This window comes from Octopus bimaculoides, chromosome 1 (assembly GCF_001194135.2).
Source record: "Octopus bimaculoides isolate UCB-OBI-ISO-001 chromosome 1, ASM119413v2, whole genome shotgun sequence".
NCBI lineage: Eukaryota > Metazoa > Mollusca > Cephalopoda > Octopoda > Octopodidae > Octopus > Octopus bimaculoides.
Window position 1 is genome coordinate 14,025,476 of NC_068981.1, and position 19,903 is coordinate 14,045,378.

The following is a 19,903-nucleotide window of genomic DNA, read 5'->3' on the forward strand; positions in this document are numbered from 1 at the left end:
TATATATATATATATATATATATATATATATGCACACACATTCTTTTTCACTCCCAGACAGAAAAGTATTAGTTGATATTTGCGGTATTTTGCCAACTTGTATGGATTGCTTTTGGAAAACTATAACATATAGCTGAAAACAATATTACAGTGTCAGTTATTTATCAACATTAAGGCCAAGTGTGAGTTAACATTTATCATAGATTAAGTTTATGTCAAAACCAACCATGGATTAGTAACAACTTCCATTTTTACGTTGATTCACTGAATGTTGATAACAGACATTTTTTTTTCTCAGACGCATAATTGATTAGTTGTGTATTTTACTTTCAAAATTTCTACAAACTATGAACTTAAGAATACGGTGTTTGACATGATGCAGCAAATTATCTTTGTTTTATATGGACATTAAGCACATTAATTTCATGTCTCCATAATCAATTATAAACTGTCTTCTGCATTAAGCGGTGTCGGGATCTGGCTGCATTGTACATTAATACCATTGCATAAACAAATACTGGATACATTCTTACCAAGAAAAACTTCGCCCGATTGAATGGAAATATGCAGTGAAAAATATGTAAATATCAGCGGGTGCGTATATCTCTGTGGAAAAAGTATTTGCTCGTTTCTATATTTCATTTCGTTTACCTCGTATGGCATTGGATTATACGTATATTTGAACAGCTAAAAATGACTTAAAACCTGTAAAAATACATAAAATTGCCTATGACCTGCACCTGCGAATGCTGTTGATAGTATAATATACAATAACACAGAATACTTAAATTTAAAGCGATTTATACTATTAATTTTATTGAAGGATTAATACAGACATTGGGAAAAAATCCCTTTCACTTCTATTATTCAGAATACTATAGTGTAAATGTATTAGAACCATCACACTATAATTCTGTCCCAATAAAGAAAAGACAGCTATTTCAAAGAAAATGTAATGTCATTAAATAAACCGGTATTCCGTCGGTTACAACGACGAATTTTCCGTTTTATCCCAAGCATGAAACAGCCTGCTCGTGAAATTAACGCGCAAGTGAGCACTCCATTGATATGCTAACTTTTAATATAGTTCTCAAGAAGTTTTAGCGGAATGTGGCAATGCTGGCCCGTTGAAATACAGGTAGAATTCATTTTTGTCTTTCCCAATTCATTTTGTCTTTTCGCTTGGAATTGAACTCAAAACCTACTGACATTACGATGGTGAACCGAATACCCTAACCACTAAGCCACGCTTCTCCACCTATAATGACATACAGTATTTCTATATAGAAATACTGTATCGTTGGTAAAGAGAAAGTTAATGACATTATTAAATGATACAAAACTACAACCTTACAAAAATATATTTGAGCACTCTACAAAGTTATTCTTGTTGACTTAGGCAATATTTTGTTTTCCTTTGTGAATTTGGTCCTGTTGAAGGCTGGAGCTAGGAAATTCTTAGGTGGTTCCAGATTGGTGTTACTAATACCGTTACCTTTTATTTAAAGTGAGTCTAATAGACGACTACACCGAGAATTGGTGCAAGGCAAAACATCTAGAAAGGTGCTGTTTCGACTCAATACAATTGACATGAAAATTTGTTTGCGGTATATCTATAAAGCTTAAGTGATAGTAGTTTGAAACTAGCCAGTTCCGAGGAGCAGCGTCTGCAGTACTAGAATTTAGAAATAAAAATCATCACAAATGTCAGTGGAGCTTAAATTAGAGGGTTTTGTGAGTGTCTTCATTTCAAGTCAATCAAGTGAACTTTCTTTGATTTCCTTTATAAGTTGTTTATGTAATGTAGAAGCAACACTCCAGATATGGAAGCAATAAGCGATTGCATGGCTTATATGATGTCTGAAAAGTAATAGTGGCTTCCCGAGACAGTTGGAGCTGCCTGAATAATTGAAAAATGTTTATCTGTGATTTTAATTAGTGAATGTTTGGAAAGCCCCAAAATAGTAACAAAAATAAACAGCATTTAAACTTTGCGTATTTTCCAACGGGTAGAGAAATGATTGGAAATAACTGAACATACTGCAGCATGCTTTATACATTCCAAGATATCTCTCATTTACGCTAATTTTCGATGTTTAGAATAAATAGTACAACTGTACAGACTTTTGCAGAATTACAAATACCAAACTGGCTGCTTTATGCTGCAATATTACTAAGATTCGCAAATAAGATATTTAGACTCACAAAAGATACAGAATATTACAATAAAAAATTCACAGTACATTTTTGTCACTGGCGTTATTGAACGTTCAAAATCTTAGGCAACAGTAATAATACAAATAATTGGGTAAATATTTACCTTCGTTTGAGTCGTACAAATAATGTACTCTTCTCCAACCGTAGAATTTCACCATGTCTATTACTGCATTTGTATGATCAGGACGCAAGTAAATTTCGAAGTTTGGTTGCTCTGGGTCAACAGTAAAGGAAAGACCTGGAGAGACGAAGGGCATACGGAATCGTCTACTGTAGGATTCGACTACTTCAACTGATGAACTGTCTATTACACCAAATAGGACAAAAGAACCATTTTCCATGTGACCACAGACTGCAAAGAAATAGAAATCGGGATATATATATATATACAATATATATCTATCGTGTGTACATACATATATACATATATACATATAGATGTATTTACATATCATATATATATGATATGTGAGATACAAATGTAAATATTTTGAATGTATAATTTCATAGATACATAGGCTTACAGACACTCAAACACATATATATGATATATTATATATATATATATATATATATATATATATATATATACACATAATTCGTGCTGTTTATGAGTATGAATTCCGTCGTGGAAATAAATGCATCTCATACAGCTCGAACCACCAATGAGGTGTTTAGTGAAGATGTGGCGAATGAGTGTACTGTACGTCGGTGGTTTGAGAAGTTCTGGTGATTTTACTCTTAAAATTCAGCCCTGTGGTAGACCTGAGACCAATGTGGATAACGATGAGCTGGAAATTGTGATGGAAGCGGATACATCTCAAATTACGCGTTAGTTGGCAGCAAGGTTTGATGTTTCGAATCCAAATGTATTGGACCATCTGAAACAAATCGACAAAGTAAAGAAGCTGGACAAGTGAGTACCACACGAACTGAACGAGCAGCAAATGATACGTCGTTTTGAAACTTGCTGTTGTTCTTTGCTAGCTCGGAATAAAAGCAAACCATTTTTGCATCGGATTGTTACGTGTGATGAACACTGTTTTTTTCTTTTCTTTTTTTTTTCAAAATTAGCAAGCGTTCTACAGAGAAGTTGTATAGAGACGCAGTGCCAAAACACAATCCACAAAGGAATATTCACTAAAAAAATGCAAATAGTGTCAGTTTGGTAGTTCAGCACTGATGTCATCCACTACAGCTTCATGAGACCTAGTAAGTCAATTACAGCGGATGTATAATTACAGTTGTATGAAATAATGAGTGAACTTGCAATTAAACAGTCGTGATTGGTCAATAGAGATAGGCTAATTCTCTTGCTTAAAAATGTTCGACCACATGTTGCACAAAGAACGCTAGCCAAGTTATAGGAACTGAACTTGGAAGTACTCTGTCATTCAGCATGTCCACCAGGCCTTGCACCGACTGACTATCATGTTTTCCCGGCATTAGACATTTTGTAAGGACAAAACCTCGAATCTGGAGAAGCTGCAAAAAGAGCCTTTCGTGATTTCATCACCTCTTGCCCTCCAGAAGTCTTCGCTGCCGGCATAAATAAACTACTGATAAAATGGCAAAATTGTGTTAATAATTTAGGTGCATACTTTGATTAAATGTTGAGATAAAGTAACATGGACTTTCAGTTAAAAATCGGACATTTCATTCTCAATGACCTGATATATATATATATATATATATATATATATATATATATATATATATATATATATATATATACGTGTGCGTGTATATATGCATATGTATGTTTATGCGTATGTGTGTGTGATATTTATTCACAATGCACAGGTAATTTATCCTTACATAGTATAGAAGAGAACATTTTCAGTGAAAATGAAGAACATAAATATATTTATCTTAATCTAGTGTATATATCTTGCTCTACATTTGGAATAGAACATTGTGTGTGTGTGTGTGTGTATTTGTCTGTGTGTGTGCGTTGTTATGCACATAACGAAACACAAATACAGTTGTGCGTGTATGTTATGTTAATATTCTATACTTGTAGAATATCGACCGATAAACTTAGGCGTAACAACATTCCTGTAAAGTATATATAATTCTAGTACTCATCGGAGAGACACAGCACCAGATGCATAATTCATAAATTAAATATGGATAAAATAACAAAGTAAAAGAAAACGAAAGAATTCAATTACTTACAGCAAAATCAGTTTCCACTACTTATTCTTAAATGTTCCCAACTCATACCTTAAATTATCATTCACTCCCACTCGGTAATGTACCATATTCATTGCACACAGTTAGTGAGCCATTAAGATCACTAACAGAAATAAAGTATCTCAATATACAGAAGGATTTAGGAATGAGAATAGAGGTTCGTTTTATGACTCATTAATTAGGAACATCTACGAGGTGTTCGTGTTTATCGAATATAATAAAATGGTTAAATTGGACAAAGCAAGATAATTTTAGAGTTTCCTGAGTACCGACACAATGCAGCTACATCGAAGATATGTGTTGTATAACAGCAGGACTATTTTGGAAAGCTAATGATCCTAAGTCCATTAATATTTCAAGACATTCACCGGCTCGTCTAGTGAATACAATGTTGCTATTTGCACGATGCTGCCACATATAATAATAGACAACACGGGTTCATGAGCAGGATATTTATACTTATTGAAACTGTTGGTTAATATTATAGTTTATTTTACTCATTTGCGGGATGAGACTTGTCTAGCGTGGAGAACGAGGCAGTGGCCATAGCTTGCACAAGCCCTCCTTGACCGGTGAGTCAGAAGTCATTCATTTCCTCCAGGCGTCTTCTAAATAAATAACTGTTGGAAATACATGAACAGGGAGGAGATTCTAAGGGGATGATATTGTGAGAAGGAAGAATTATAAAAATGATTAATGCGGGCCCTGAAATGTTAGACATAACGAGGAAGATGCAAGGAGAGGTGAGTGAGAGGAAGATGTCAGGTTAGAGACAGCATGTGCCTAGCAGGTACCAATATGCTCGTAGTATACATAAAACATCGGTGAGAGGAGAGAGCGCATCTGTGAACAGGAGGCTGGAGTGTATCTGTGAGGGGTTCTGTACAACTCAGAGGAGTGGCACTTTTCGAGATGTGGTTATAAACGGTTTTTAATTTGGCACTAAACAAGGCGTGAAAATGATGGTTTGCTTTGATATTTGTGCCGTTGTTAATGCTTCTGTTGTTTAACTCTGTTGCTGGTATTAACCAATATAATTCTGTGTAGAAAGTTAGTCTCTCTCTCTCTCTCTCTCTATCCATCACACACACACAAACACGCATACAAGCAGACAAACACAATCTCTCACACACACAAACACACATGCATACAGACACACATGCATACAGACACACGCACACACACGCACGGGCACATAAACATACATACATATGCACTCACATACATGCCCACACACTCGTACATGCACACTATAACACACAATCGTATGCCCACACTAACTTTCACATATGTACACAGACAAAGACACAGAGAGAGAAAAAATAGCAGATGGACATGCACTCCCATGCATACATATGCAGACATACGTACTAATGTGAGCCCTCTCCTCAGCCTTGAAGAATATAATTGTCGGAACAGAAATATCATTTTGCCCTGAATGGAATGACCGGTAGCGGGATGAGTTCCTAGCTATGTTAAGGATGTGCTTTCGTCAGATTTCTTCAGTGATAGTAAAACTCAATAACTGAGCCGATTGTGAGGGCTCTAATTGAATGCTTTTCACTATTAGTTGCAGTGTGGTGCGATGAGGTTTTCTTCATATCTGTAGTTTGTGCTGTGTTGTTTGCGAAAGAGACAATATTTGTATATTAATACTGTAATATGCTTTCGCAGTCTTTTGGAGTTTATATTTTTTTCCCTTTCTTTTATGGATATACAGCGTTTTCTAAATTCTGAATTACTGTCTTACAGTATGATAATTAATAAAACAATGAATTCTCATCATAAACGTGAATTAAAGTATATTTCTCGTCATAGCCCAACATGGTTGCCATATTGATCGACCATTGTAAAAGTTAAAATAGATGCCAAAGAAGAAATCGCTACATAAATAGGTATATGCTTTATACCATATATTGAATACATAATTAACTTGCTCCCTATGAACAGAACAAACACACACATATATTTATATACAGAAGAGAATGAGAAACGGAGGAAATGAGGCACGAGAGATAATTAGATAAGTTTCGGAAAGAATTGGCCCAACCCATGACGAACTTAAAACACATTTCAATAAAGAGTTATCGTTTGTAGAGTGATATATCCGGATGTAGGTGGTATATCTGAAATCTGTTGAAGATATACAATGCGATCAGATGTTTTTCTTCTTTTCGAGGACGGATGGTAAGAAGAGCAGGCCGTCGATGAAAGCATCATTTGAGCAATACTGCTGGAATTTTTTTTCACATTATAGCAGTCCCCGTGGTGATGGAGGGAATAAAGTTTAAGTTTCTCGAGCTGATTCCAATAAGCAAGAACTGTCACGTATGTGTGTGTGTGTGTGTGTGTGTGTGTGTGTGTGTGTGTGTGTGTGTGTGTTTTATGATATGTCTTCTTCTGTAGTAAATATTTTAGAAATAATATATTCCTATTTAGTTGATATCATTTATCAAAATGTTTGCGATTGTGAGTCGATATTTTAGCAAGTGAGCATGTATATGCTTTCTTTATTCCATTTTTGATAATCTCGCTATGAAGATGTGAATTTAAATCAGTAAATAACACTCTATTGAAAAATGTTTTCAGCTAAAACAAGTTATTGTGGCTCAGGTCTTATTCAGCTGTGATAGAGCATTTGATCAAACAGCGATCCAGTCGTGACCATCGAGCTTCGCTAGTTATGTCTGAGAATATGTCCTTTCTTTCTCAAGACGCTACAGTTTGATGAGTAGGAATTTTTTTTCTACATCATACATGATAGAGTAGTCGCATAAGATCCCCCAGCTAAACAATCTCACTTTCCCCCTCTCTCTCTCACTCTCACACACACACACACACACACCACACACACACGCACACACACACACACACACACACACACACACATGCATGTCCCCCAGCCCCTCACTGATTCTGATCGCTGCAATTTACTGATTGCCAGAAGTTCATTCGCGAGAAAAACGAGTTGATCGCTATAGTAGCAATTCCTTCACTAAACTAAACATGACATTTTGCAAATTTCTTCTGAATAGTAACTTTGATTTAATTAGATCTTTGACAAAACTGACATTTTAATGTAATGCATCGATAATGAAATACATTTCCTCTTCAATTCATATTTAAAATTTCTTAAAATGAAACAATTTTTGATCGGCTCTATATGAAATGATGTATATGTCTGAATGCGCAGCTGATAAACAACAATAAGCTATTTAGATGTCTAAGTATGCGAATTCAATTCTTTTACTCAATTCGAATGAACTGACTAGAATTGGATAATTGTGTATATTTCTCAAATTTTCTTATTTTGATGAGTAACGAAAAAAAATGTTAATAAAAGATAAAGACAGCATCAACCAATTGTCTTTGACATAACATAAGATGAATATGAATGATATAAATTCGTATTGACATTATCTGAAGTGATAGTTAAAACTAAGAAAAATAACTAGTTATTTTGTTATTAAGTAGAGTGTTCTCACTAAAAATTAAGCGTCATATTTAATCATGTATATTTTCATCTATATTTCAGAGATAATCTACTTTTAAATAAATCATACCGTAATTTATCTTATTCTAGCTTTATTGTAAATGTAATTATTATTTTTATTAGTCATGTTTTTATTTGTGTCTTTCCATCGTTCTACTACGTTTAGGTACCTCTGACTTGAGTTCGTTTTGTTGTATTTAAAGTATTCTAATCAATACATATGCAATGCTTATTATCACTGTCGTTTATATGTTCACACCGAGGGTTTTCTAATATATTAGTCCACATCGTTTTTAATATTAGCTAAATACTCTTTTTTTTTACTGTAAGTGTTATAGCTCCACGTCTCGCATAAATATATTTGAATAAATTGATCTCATATACATGGAAGAATCTATTGTTACACAACTTTTATAGTGCGTGAGGCTGCTTTTTGTGATAGTATTTATGTGAAAACTACGTGACAGTGAAACTATTGCGCTTATATCTGACTTATAATTAATGTTTATAAATAACTACAGTTTTTGAATTTTGTACATTTACACAGAAGACAGAGGCTCTTGAAATTGCTGCGTATAAATAAAATATTTAGAGAGCACGAACTTATTGCATGTGATTAATATATATGCTTGTGTGTGTGTGTTTGTGAGAGTGCTCATACGTGCACGTCTATGCACATACATCTGTGTGCGTGTTTGCATGTGTTGAAACTATTGTCTTCAACTTCAAAAGTATGAAAAATAAAGATGAGTATTTATGCAACGTTCTGATTACTCTGCCAAGTAATATGGTTAGGCAAAAATAAATATATCAGTTGTACTATTCAAATACTTGTGTAGTGTTTTACGTTCGATATTGCACGTAGTTGTTCCCAGCTAAAATATGAGATTATTTGATGTAAATCATCTCAGAATGTATACATTTACACTGTCTCCGTTCAGGAGAATGTAGTTGGTATTACAATGTAGACGAGACATGTCAAACATGGCGCTCGGAGGCTGCATGCAGGCCTTTTCAAATGCAAGTAAGGCCCGAGAGAGGCATAGCTTGTGGTTTAGAAATGGTGAAAACTGAAAACATTTTAGTAATAAAATAATTAATGTTAAACTAACAAAAATAGAATTAGTGATGTGCAAATTAAAGGTTTTTATATAAAACGGAAACTGTTGTTGCAAATGTGTGTTTAAAATAAGTTGGCCCCCATATCAACAGGTATGTGAGCAATGCAGTCCATAGATACTCTGCAGTTTGACATATTTGGTGTAGAAAACCCAGTGTTGTACTATCAGAAGCACTTGTACGCTTGAAAAACCGCCGTGCTAGACTACACTACACTTTAAGTTTTCCTCTGAGCTTCACAATACCATAGAAATATGTACGTGATATATCATCGGTACTTTACCTGAATCTATACTATTTTTGTTTTGACGTGGAGACAACAATCATGACCATATAGTTAGTCATACAAATACCAGTCTGAACTACAAATATTCAAAATCAAAACATTCTAATATTTGTTTGTTTACCATAATACTCCGTTTAACAAATATTGTAATACGGCTATAAAACAAAATTGAATATAATTTTAGCGGTGACCTTAGAATTCATTTAGCATTATATTACTCTAGAAACGACAAAATACATTTTTTTCATGTAGCATAATATCTTCATTGAATCATTCTGTACTAGTTAAACCTTTCGATATTTCGTAAACTTAATTCATATAAACGGAATATTTGATTGTTATGATATATACTTCGTGCAAATATATATAATATACATAGTAACATATAAATATTGCGCAATCATTGTATGAATAATCTATTGTATTTTAGGTGACAAAATCTGTTTTGTTTATTTTTCACTGTGGTGTATAGCATTGCGTACATCAGAGATGTACTTAATTCAACTGAATTATTTGGAACGATCAAACAAATTATCAATTGCTAAAATCGTCTTCGTATTGCTATGGGGAAAACACAAACAATAGTATTGTGGAAAGTATTTGTTGTATTTAAAGAAAACTATTAAATAATTGGAAATCGGCGTAATGAATCCAAAAGATTTGTACCTCTTGTGGCATGGGTTTTGTTTCAGTTGAAAACTAATGTTTTGTCAACTGTTTGGAAAGCACTTTTATTATATCACAGAATACAACTATCAGTGTCGGTTCACTCATGGCATTATAATCATACTATTTTATTCTTTATGCCTTTGTTTATTAGAAAATAAAATTTGTTGAAGGCCAGTGATTCGGTAACTGAATTTGTTATAGATTCTAAAACACTACGTTTATAAAATTTTGATACAGTTCGTCGTCAAATGAAATATTTACCTTCCTTGTGGACATCTAATGAGGCATTTCTTAAACTCACGAAACTATATTTCGGGCACTGTTTCTGAAAATTCTGTCATTAGGCAAAAGCTTCATACAAATTCTCATTTCTATTCACGGTGACTCATATTATGCACGGTATTTTGTACTTTTCCTACAACAGAAAACATGACCCCACAGTGGTACCCATTCATTCTACAGCTACACTCCACCCATAAATATATAGATAGATACTTTTGAAGATACACACGTGCTTCAAATTGCTACCGTTTCTTTTATTTCTTCTTGCATCTTTCTTTCTCTCTTTTGATAAGGGTTCACTTGAAATATCAGTCTACTTCTTTCCTTTCTTTTTTGGCGTAGAATTTATTTACACTCCATTTTTTTTATTTTAGCGTCGTACGTTTGTCTTCCTGATGTAATCTCTCATGTTGTCCACGTCTATCTCTTCCATCTGCGACTTATTAGCCTCGTTCCATTAGTGCTATTTCATATATATATATATATATATATATATATATATATATATATATATATACATCGTTCTATTTGTAGCCTGTTATATTATGCGGGAAGTGCTAAAAGATACTGTCTAGCATGTTTTCATCGCATGGAATTAATTGTAGTACTCGTATTATATAGTGCAATTATTAAATCATATTTATCTATCACAATATAGCGAACTTTTGTTGTTGGTCTTTGCATCACGGAACAGTACACAATATATATGAAATTGCAAATAAATTGGAAAGCCCAAATATTTTATAACAGGTGTTAATCTCCACGTATTAACCTCCACGAGAAACCTGTAATATTCAAACGTTAGGGAAAAAACGAAATGTTGGGAATATTTGAAGAGCAATTGAGTCGAATATATATATATATATATATATACATACAAAGGGACATAAACATATATTTTATCATTTGTACATTCTTTCTCATTAACATGTTTTAAGCCATTAAGTGCAATCTTTGTAATTTTCTGCCAATCCGAAGCTAAAAGAATTGATCTTTTGTTTAACAATTTCGATTCAGCTGGCAGTGTAAATATTGATCAATTGAAAAATAAATATTGGAACCAATATAAAATATTTGATATTGCAGAGAGAGAAAATAATTGATGACATCTTCTGTCACAGTAATCGAAGTAATTATTTGCCCGCAGAAGTTACAGTTACAAGTCATTTAAAGCTAAATATTACAGATTGAAAGTCTAAATTAATTAAATATTGAAAGTCAATGATGATGCATATGGCAAGCAAAGATGTTAAATCATTATCATTTATATTGTAACGTTGAAATCTTTCTATATTCCACATTCCCTGTTAAGAAACATCTCTGAGAGACAATCTTCCTTGAAAGGCAAAATTAATTATTTCAGCAAATACATGAAAAATACATTGTTTACTAGAGTTGTATTTATTATGGAAATTCAAAAAATGTAAGGTGTAATTTTTATTCTGCAAAACAAAACACACAAACACAAACATTTTTATCTTTATGTGTTTCAGTCATTAGACTACGGCCATGCCGAGGCACCGCCTTCAAGAATTTTTAGTCGAACGAAGTGAACCCAGAAATTATTTTTTTTCTTTTAAAGGCTGGTACTTACTCTATTTCTTCATTTTGCAAACGGTTGAGTTACGGGGACGTAAATACACCAGCCCCGGTTGTCAAGCGGCGCTGGGAAACAAGCAAACATACACACAAACAAATGCACCCAAACATGCACACGATGGGCTTCTTTCAGTTTCTGTCACAACGTTTTGGTAGATGGAAAGTGATTCACAAGGCTTTGGTAGACGGAAAGTGACAGAAAACCGAAACTATACTAGTAGTTATTTGCTTAAGATGACTGCAGCGGGACTGAACACAGAACCATGTTGTTTCGAAGGAAGCCACTCACCCTACATACACGAATGTACGTATATACCGTACTATATATACTATATGTCTTGTAGAATGATACATTAAGGTGCATTTTTATGACTTCTACTGGATTGCTCGCAAAATTAACGTGCAAGTGGCTGAGCACTCCACAGATAAGTGTACCCTAAGCGTAGTTCTTGGGGTGATTCAACGTCATACACTGTGTGACAAGGCTGGCTCTTTGAAATACAGGTACCAGAGAAATAGGAAGAAAGATTGAAAGTTGTGCTGAAAGGGTGGATTCGCCACCACCCCCTGCCGGAGCCTCGTGGAGCTGTAGGCGTTTTCGCTCAATTAACACTCGATCTGGGAATCGAAACCGCGATCCTACGACCATGAGTCCGCTGCCCTAACCACTGGGCCATTATGCCTTCACAAACCTATACATACATTGGAGGGGATGTAGTTGTAAACACATAAGAATGTGCTGCATCTAGACTTATATCAATAATTGCTTCTAATTCATTCAGAATGCTGAGAGCTATATATTAATGGTTTGATGCGGACCTATTATAGGTACTACAACACAAATTCCAGACTAAAATCTATCTACATTTATCTAGAAATGGAAAAATTGTTTTGATAATTAGAGGACAATATATAACATCCGCAATACACTATGTTAAGTTAGAAAAAAGGTAATAATAGACAAGTCATTAGTGGCTACTTGTAAACATACATCTACAAACTGCCCACACATTGGCAGATATACAGTATAGCCTATACAGAATTTTAGCTATACTGCTTTGCACACTTAAATATATTACTTCTCAAATACGCCTACACGTTTTCCTCAACACAGGGAAAATGGAAAGAAAGCGATAGTAATTGTAGTTTCATAAATCGATAAAAACATATAACAGAATTACTGAAAGGAAGGACATTCAGGAATTTCTAACGAATTTTGACCACCAAAGTTACAGAAAGAGAAATCATTTCTAGTACACACACACACACACACACACACACACACACACACACACACACACACACACACACACACACACACACACACACACACACACATTCACACGCACACGCCCTCAGACACAATATGCACGGACGCACGCATATATTTGTGAAGTAAGGCATTGTTTACCGTTGTGATATATGAATGAAATTATTGTTGTAATAAAATTCAACAATGAGTTTTTGAATGAATGCGTTCTGCTAATGTTTAACAAACCTATTATGCACAGACATACATTGTCACAAAAACATAAACACACACACATACACAGATACATACATGTATTTACAGATATGTGTGCACGAGTGTGCCTGCGTATTTGTGTGGTCCTCTATTTTTGTGTTTTTGTATGTATTGACGTGTGAATGTGTATTCCTGTCCCACCGTTTGACGACCAGTCTTCGTTTGTACAAGTCCCCAGCGAATGAAGCCGGTAGAAAAAGAAATGGGATATTAGTGAGACACAGTGAGAGTGCGTTTGAATGTATGTGTGTGCGTGCGTGTATTTGAATGTGTGTACGCGCGCGCGTGTTGTAGTGTCAAAACTTAGCTATGGGTTTCACATGAATGAGCTTGATTATATCAGTATTTAAGTAAAGATGTATGCGCAGGCTCATCTTAGACATTATTTTCCTTTATATATGTATATTTATGCGTGTGCATGTGTACAATTTTATTTGTATATATATATATATATATATATATATATATATGTGTGTGTGTGTGTGTGTGTGTGTATATACAGTTAACCCAATAAAAAACAAAGAACAAACACAAAAAAAAATCAATAACGCGAGGACGTAGTGCATGTAAAGTATTAGCAGACGCTCAGGGAAGGAAATAAAGATGGTTTAAGGTTTCGAGCAAAGCTCTTCTTCAGAAACAGAGGAAAGTCCAATAGAAAAAGAAGACGGAGTAAGAAAATCGCTAACGATTCACATGTGGTTACATTTTGAAATGTATATATATATGTGTGTGTGTGTGTGTGTGTGTGTGTGTGTGTGTGTCTGTCTCTGCGTGTACAGAAACATATGTATTGTGTATTTTTCTTATATATATAGTGACATGTAAAAACAGTATTAAATTTAATGTTCCAAGGTATAGATTGAAGTGATTAAAAAAAAGGACCTTCATGTCGGTTGCCTTTTGTCAGAGCAAAGAAAGACACACACACACACACACATATATATATGTATATTGCAAAATGTAACCACACGCACCGAACCAGTGCGTGTGTTTATTACCGGCATAATGCTTCTCCCAAGGTTTAATAGTATTTCTTTCAACACACGTATTCACATCAAGAATCTTGCACACCAAATACACATACGAAATAAATTTGACAGATAGTTCATAATTTATTTTCAATAGATATTTCTTTATGAATACACAATTTTTATTCGATAATAGGTAATTATGATAGAGAATACACACACACACAGACACACACAGACACACATACAGACACACACACACATACAAACACAGACACACACACACACACACACACACTCACAAATACACACACGCTCACACGCATGCAGACAAACACACACACACACATATATTAATAAATATTAATTGAATCTAATTGAAATCAGTTTATTATTAATCATCAGAAATATTGGAAGTATGCTAATAGTTGCTGGTTTTTAAATTCTTGATGATTTGGGATAAATTGGTTTAAATTAATTTAATCTATATACATACATGCTTAAACTTACACACACATACATATATAAAATGAGCCGACCACTTTACAACAATTTCTATTTCAACAAAAGTTTGCATCAAGAGTCTTGGGAAACCATTACAAAAACTACTTCCTATGAACTGAATAGTTAATATACATAAAGAATTCTTCCATGAGCTTTGTCAATGTCTTCAATATGCTCTTCATCTAAGTAACGAAGTCCGACCCTTGGGATATCATTGTAGTTTGGCCCCCAGAACCTATGCTAGTACATGTTAATACAAACAGACGTTGGCCCAATCTATACTATAAATCGTATATTTCAGCGAACATTCAGCATTCTAAGGAATCCAGGCACTGATTAGCCGATGTATTTATTCTAAGACGGTAACTGAGACGTTGGATGGGGGATGGATTTAGCCGCAAAATTAGCAGGTCTCGCGAACGCATAGATACTTCTTCATTCGGTTTTCATGTTGATGGTGTTATAACTTGGTCTTAGTTATAGTTTAAAAGAAAGAAATGAATCACCTACATGTGTTTTATCAATAATGTATGTAAGAAACAGAGGCAAAAAGGAGAAAGTGAAAATTTGTTCCTGATATTATTTACATAATGGCTACACTTTAACTATTCATAGGAATATTACACTTTTGTTCGTGATTCAGATATTGTGGTTTAGATGTTGGTAACAGAATGACTTGTTGTCTATGAGTCGTTAAGTAAAAACCAAAATGCTGTAAATATTAGGTCGACAATATTTCTTCGAACAATACATGCAAATCTTATACAAAAATTTCATTACCGCAAATAGATGTCTAAGTCGAATTTTATTGGGAAGAATTCGATTAAGAAATCATGGCGAACAATAAGATTTGGTTTGTAAATGAACATAAAAAATAATCTGACGCTTTCTCGAACAATGTTCGCCGACCGAAATGATCAGAAAAAGCACTTAATGATGTAGTATTCAATTTCTGCAGTCTTTGTCAGTAGATGTATGAGTAAACGGCTATTCTAAATGCTATGGTTGCTATTTCTCTCCATCATGTTTTTAATTGAGTTTCGAATTGCGGAATCACTTTATTGACAGGATATATTGAGGAAACCAATTTTAATTAATTGTTGAATGATGGTATCGATATATAAAAGACAATTTCTAAAAGCCAAATGAAAAATGAAGGCTGAATTAAAATGAGAATAAATGAGATTTCATGGCGTCATACTGTCAATAATATCTACTTATACAACACCCACTAAGTGACTATCTAAATTCTGTTGTTTTTTGGCTTTCGGTCAACCCGTAGAAAGCAGATCTATCACCATGTCGGCTTTTTATATAATCAGGATCTATATTAACCAATGTAGACTTCTTTTTGAATGAGAGGTAATTATGGTTTCGTTGTTATATGAAAGCTTAAAGTGTTCCTTATCAGCCTTGTATAAAGAGTGCTCTTATTAACACAATTTTGATAAGCATACTCTGCTGCCTTGATCAACAGCACCAAGTGACCTAGGGATGCATGCATGAATGTCGTTCGGAATTGGTCGGTCACTGGATGGGGATTCTGTGATCTGTCTGTACATCTTCTGTCTCTACCTTTCCAAATGATTTTAGACTATATCTAAACACACTGGTCAATATATATATATATATATATATATATATATATATATATGTATGTATGTATGTATTTTTTAATGTTTCAGTTGCAAAGCTGCAGTCATGCTGGAGCACCACCATTGACTGAGCTACACCATCATTTGGAAATCTTTCTAATATGTAGCATTTGGCTTTTGAGTTAACTAAATTTAATCTCATTCCAACTACCTAGTATGCAATGACATATTACGTAGTACCCTCTTCCATCTGTCATTCAGGTTCCTCAACTTTGCCAGTTTTAATCCAACTGTTTCAGATAAGAAGCGTGTTTCACTCCTAACCCAACAGAATATATTCTTATGTGTATGTCCGTCCATACTCCACTTACAATAACTCAAACCCCCAAGACACTAATGGTTCATGCATGGGTTCTCTGAATTTCTTCAAACGTGCTAGTTCCTACCGTAATGCCTTCGATTTCTCGGAGCTAGACGTCTTGTACTTCCTCCACTAATGCACTCCGTTCTGTTCAGCCTCTTCTTAAATCTATTCTCTCAGTTCCGTACAAACTATTATATATTTTCCTTTCTATCTCAATCATAGGACACATAGAGGCAGGCGTTGACTTACATCAATTTCAATTAAATACCAACGGCACCAATCTCCCTGATCTCCAAGGCCCTGCAAATGTCATGTCATTTCCCCGTTCTTCAAAACTCAAGATGGAAAAGACTACGTACATTCAATGGTGTTCTAGAAAATATTTTTCATTTCCTTAGATTTTGAATATTGCGTGATATGAGGAAGGAAAGATATATACCCAGAAGGGGGAAATATATAAGCTTGTTGTAAGATATCTATTCAAAATAATAGATTTCTTTAATAACTCATATTTAGATTCAACAGAGCTTCTTAAACTTAAGCATCAAATGTCTATTCATTCGATGTGGTTCTTGTTATTTGAAGGACAGCATTGACAAAACAAGCAGTTAGCGCTGACATGTTCATAGATACTATCGTTGCAGTATGACCTGGAAGCTTGCCAAGTTTAATATTTTTTCTATGACGAGGGTAGCACTTATAATCTTAAAAGTTTGTAACTAAACATTCGTAATAGCATTTGTAAAACTTTGTAATATGATTGTTTCACAATGTTTCCATGTTACAATTGGGAATCTCATCTTCTTATGCATTTGTATATATAATGTTCTTAATTTTGAGGTTTAACATAAAAGGAATATATCATAAATGATTTGCTTCCATATGTCTACATTTATTCTTCAACAAACGTGAATTCATTTCAGTATGAGGGTTATAAATGTGTTTTCTTCCAGAATTCAGTTTTGCATACATTAATGTTTTGAAATCTAAAACTTTTAAGCATCCTTTGTAGAAATCGTGAATATTTCAACAGTTAACCAAAAACCAAATTAAAAGTGGAACCTGAATTTGCATCAAATGATGTTGAACAGCTGCCCTAAGTACTTCCATGCAGTTACCACGTGCGATAAGAAGTAGAAGGCTGAACTGGATGCTATGATTATAGGTGGTGACACAAAAATGCGTTAGCTTCTGCATTGTAATCTTAGAAGTGGAGACGTTAGCAGGAAGGCCGAATTTGCTTTAGTCATAAATGTTGGATGATGACCGAAAGAGTACGATTATGAATACGAATGGCTGAAATGTGTTCCTCCGAAGGATCTTTGGAAAAACGTCACTCGATAGGGTGGCGTATCGCGGAGATCAGGGACTTTCTCCGCGTCGTACCTCTGCTTCAACGCATTGGAGAGTCGCAGCTCCAGCGCTACTGACAGGTGATTAGAATGTTGTAGAAAAGAATCCCAAGACGGATACTTGAAACCAAGCCAACCGGCAAAAGAAAAATGAGGCAGCTGGATAATATAGCCCCTGTTGGTCACACATTGGATTGCATCCAGAAAATCTAACAAACTTTGCTTTTGATAGGACCTTATGGAGGAGTTGTCGGAGGATTCTCTCCCAACAATCCTAAGAATAATGGTCGGAAAAGATTGATAAATGATGTTAAATATTTGGGAAATATTTTGAAATGTACAGCTTCTAAAGTCATTTAATCATTTTATTTTCAAGGTTTCATTTGTTAAACGAGTGTCAATGTAATAGAACATATATTTCAATTGAATAATGCTAATGTTAAAATTGATTTGTGGTTTCTAATTTCTTTTCCAGCTACTTCGTCTAAAGTATAGTATTTATTATTCGTTCTAATACGGATATATCATTATGGCTTTTGTTCTTGCTGAAAAGCATTTTCAGAGCACTTTTACTTATTGTTTTAAGAGTATTTTTAAATGTTGATGTCATATAAAAGAATGCTGATTTACCAGTCTCAAATTTTGTCTCGGTTCAGGTGTATTTTCAAATTTCTACACACACACACACACACCACGCTATCTCACTCTCTCTCGCACATGCGCGCACACATACATTGCACATTTATATTTAGTTATACCTCAATACGAAACTACTCTAACCACCCAACGTTTTGTGACAACGCACTTATTCACGCTGCATTTCGTCACATGTATAAGTATAATTAATATCAGAGTATTTCGATAATAAAAATGTGTTTAATTTGTTTGCTTCTGTGAAGGCGATAAGTGTTGGCTGTTTCTTCTTGATTGTCTCGTGGGTGATAACATGTTAAGGTGAAGAGCGTGATGGCAGTTGCGAAAGGGTGAATCGTTAAAATAAAAAAAATGAGAGAACCGGAAATAGGGAAAACTAAGAGATTATAATCAAAGAAAATTCGATGAGAAGCACTTTTAAATTCCCAGTGTATTTCTGAGGTGTTAATTCGGTGAATGTGATGCGTCCTACTTTCGTAAAACTGCTCCTCAAATGTGTGCATTTATATTTCTGAGATGGCTTACTTAAACAGAACTTTTCATTATGAAAGTTTCGGAAGACTTTTCTCTGATGCAGGCAGTTTACATCATACCCTTCTATTTCTGAAGGGTTCAGAGATTTCGTTAATTTAGCATGCATTCAAACTACAAACACTTTAGTTTTAACTTTCTCACTCCTCGGGTCTAAATGTGTGTAAAGACCTGAAATGCATCGCAAGTTTTTAGCTCAAAGCGGGGACAGCATGCCAACTAATTTTTCCTCACTAGAGCTTTAATCTTTATACTTCTCAACCGGGTTGACTATTCTCTAATAGATTAAGCTGTACTTGAAAACAAAAACAGATATTAAAAATTATCAAATTTAGCATGAGCGCCCTGTATATACTAACATTTAGAATGACAGTGATTTTGAAATGTCGCTATCACTATTACTAGACTGTCTGTTATTGGATTTTGAGCTCACCACTTGTAGCAAATATACATTATGCACTATACATACACACACACACAGACACACACACGCATACACACACACAAACACACACACACGCACACATATACACATACACACACACA

At 34.4% G+C, this 19,903-nt stretch overlaps 1 protein-coding gene across 1 annotated transcript in view; it reads right to left on the reverse strand.

Annotated features, from left to right (window-relative positions):
- Window positions 1-19,903, reverse strand: part of LOC106869364 (glutamate receptor) — a 695,940-nt gene that overhangs the window by 227,103 nt on the left and 448,934 nt on the right. The window contains exon 3 of the mRNA XM_014915088.2: window positions 2,321-2,569. Within this exon, the coding sequence (XP_014770574.1) occupies window positions 2,321-2,569 (249 nt within the window). The remainder of the gene's footprint in view (window positions 1-2,320; window positions 2,570-19,903) is intronic.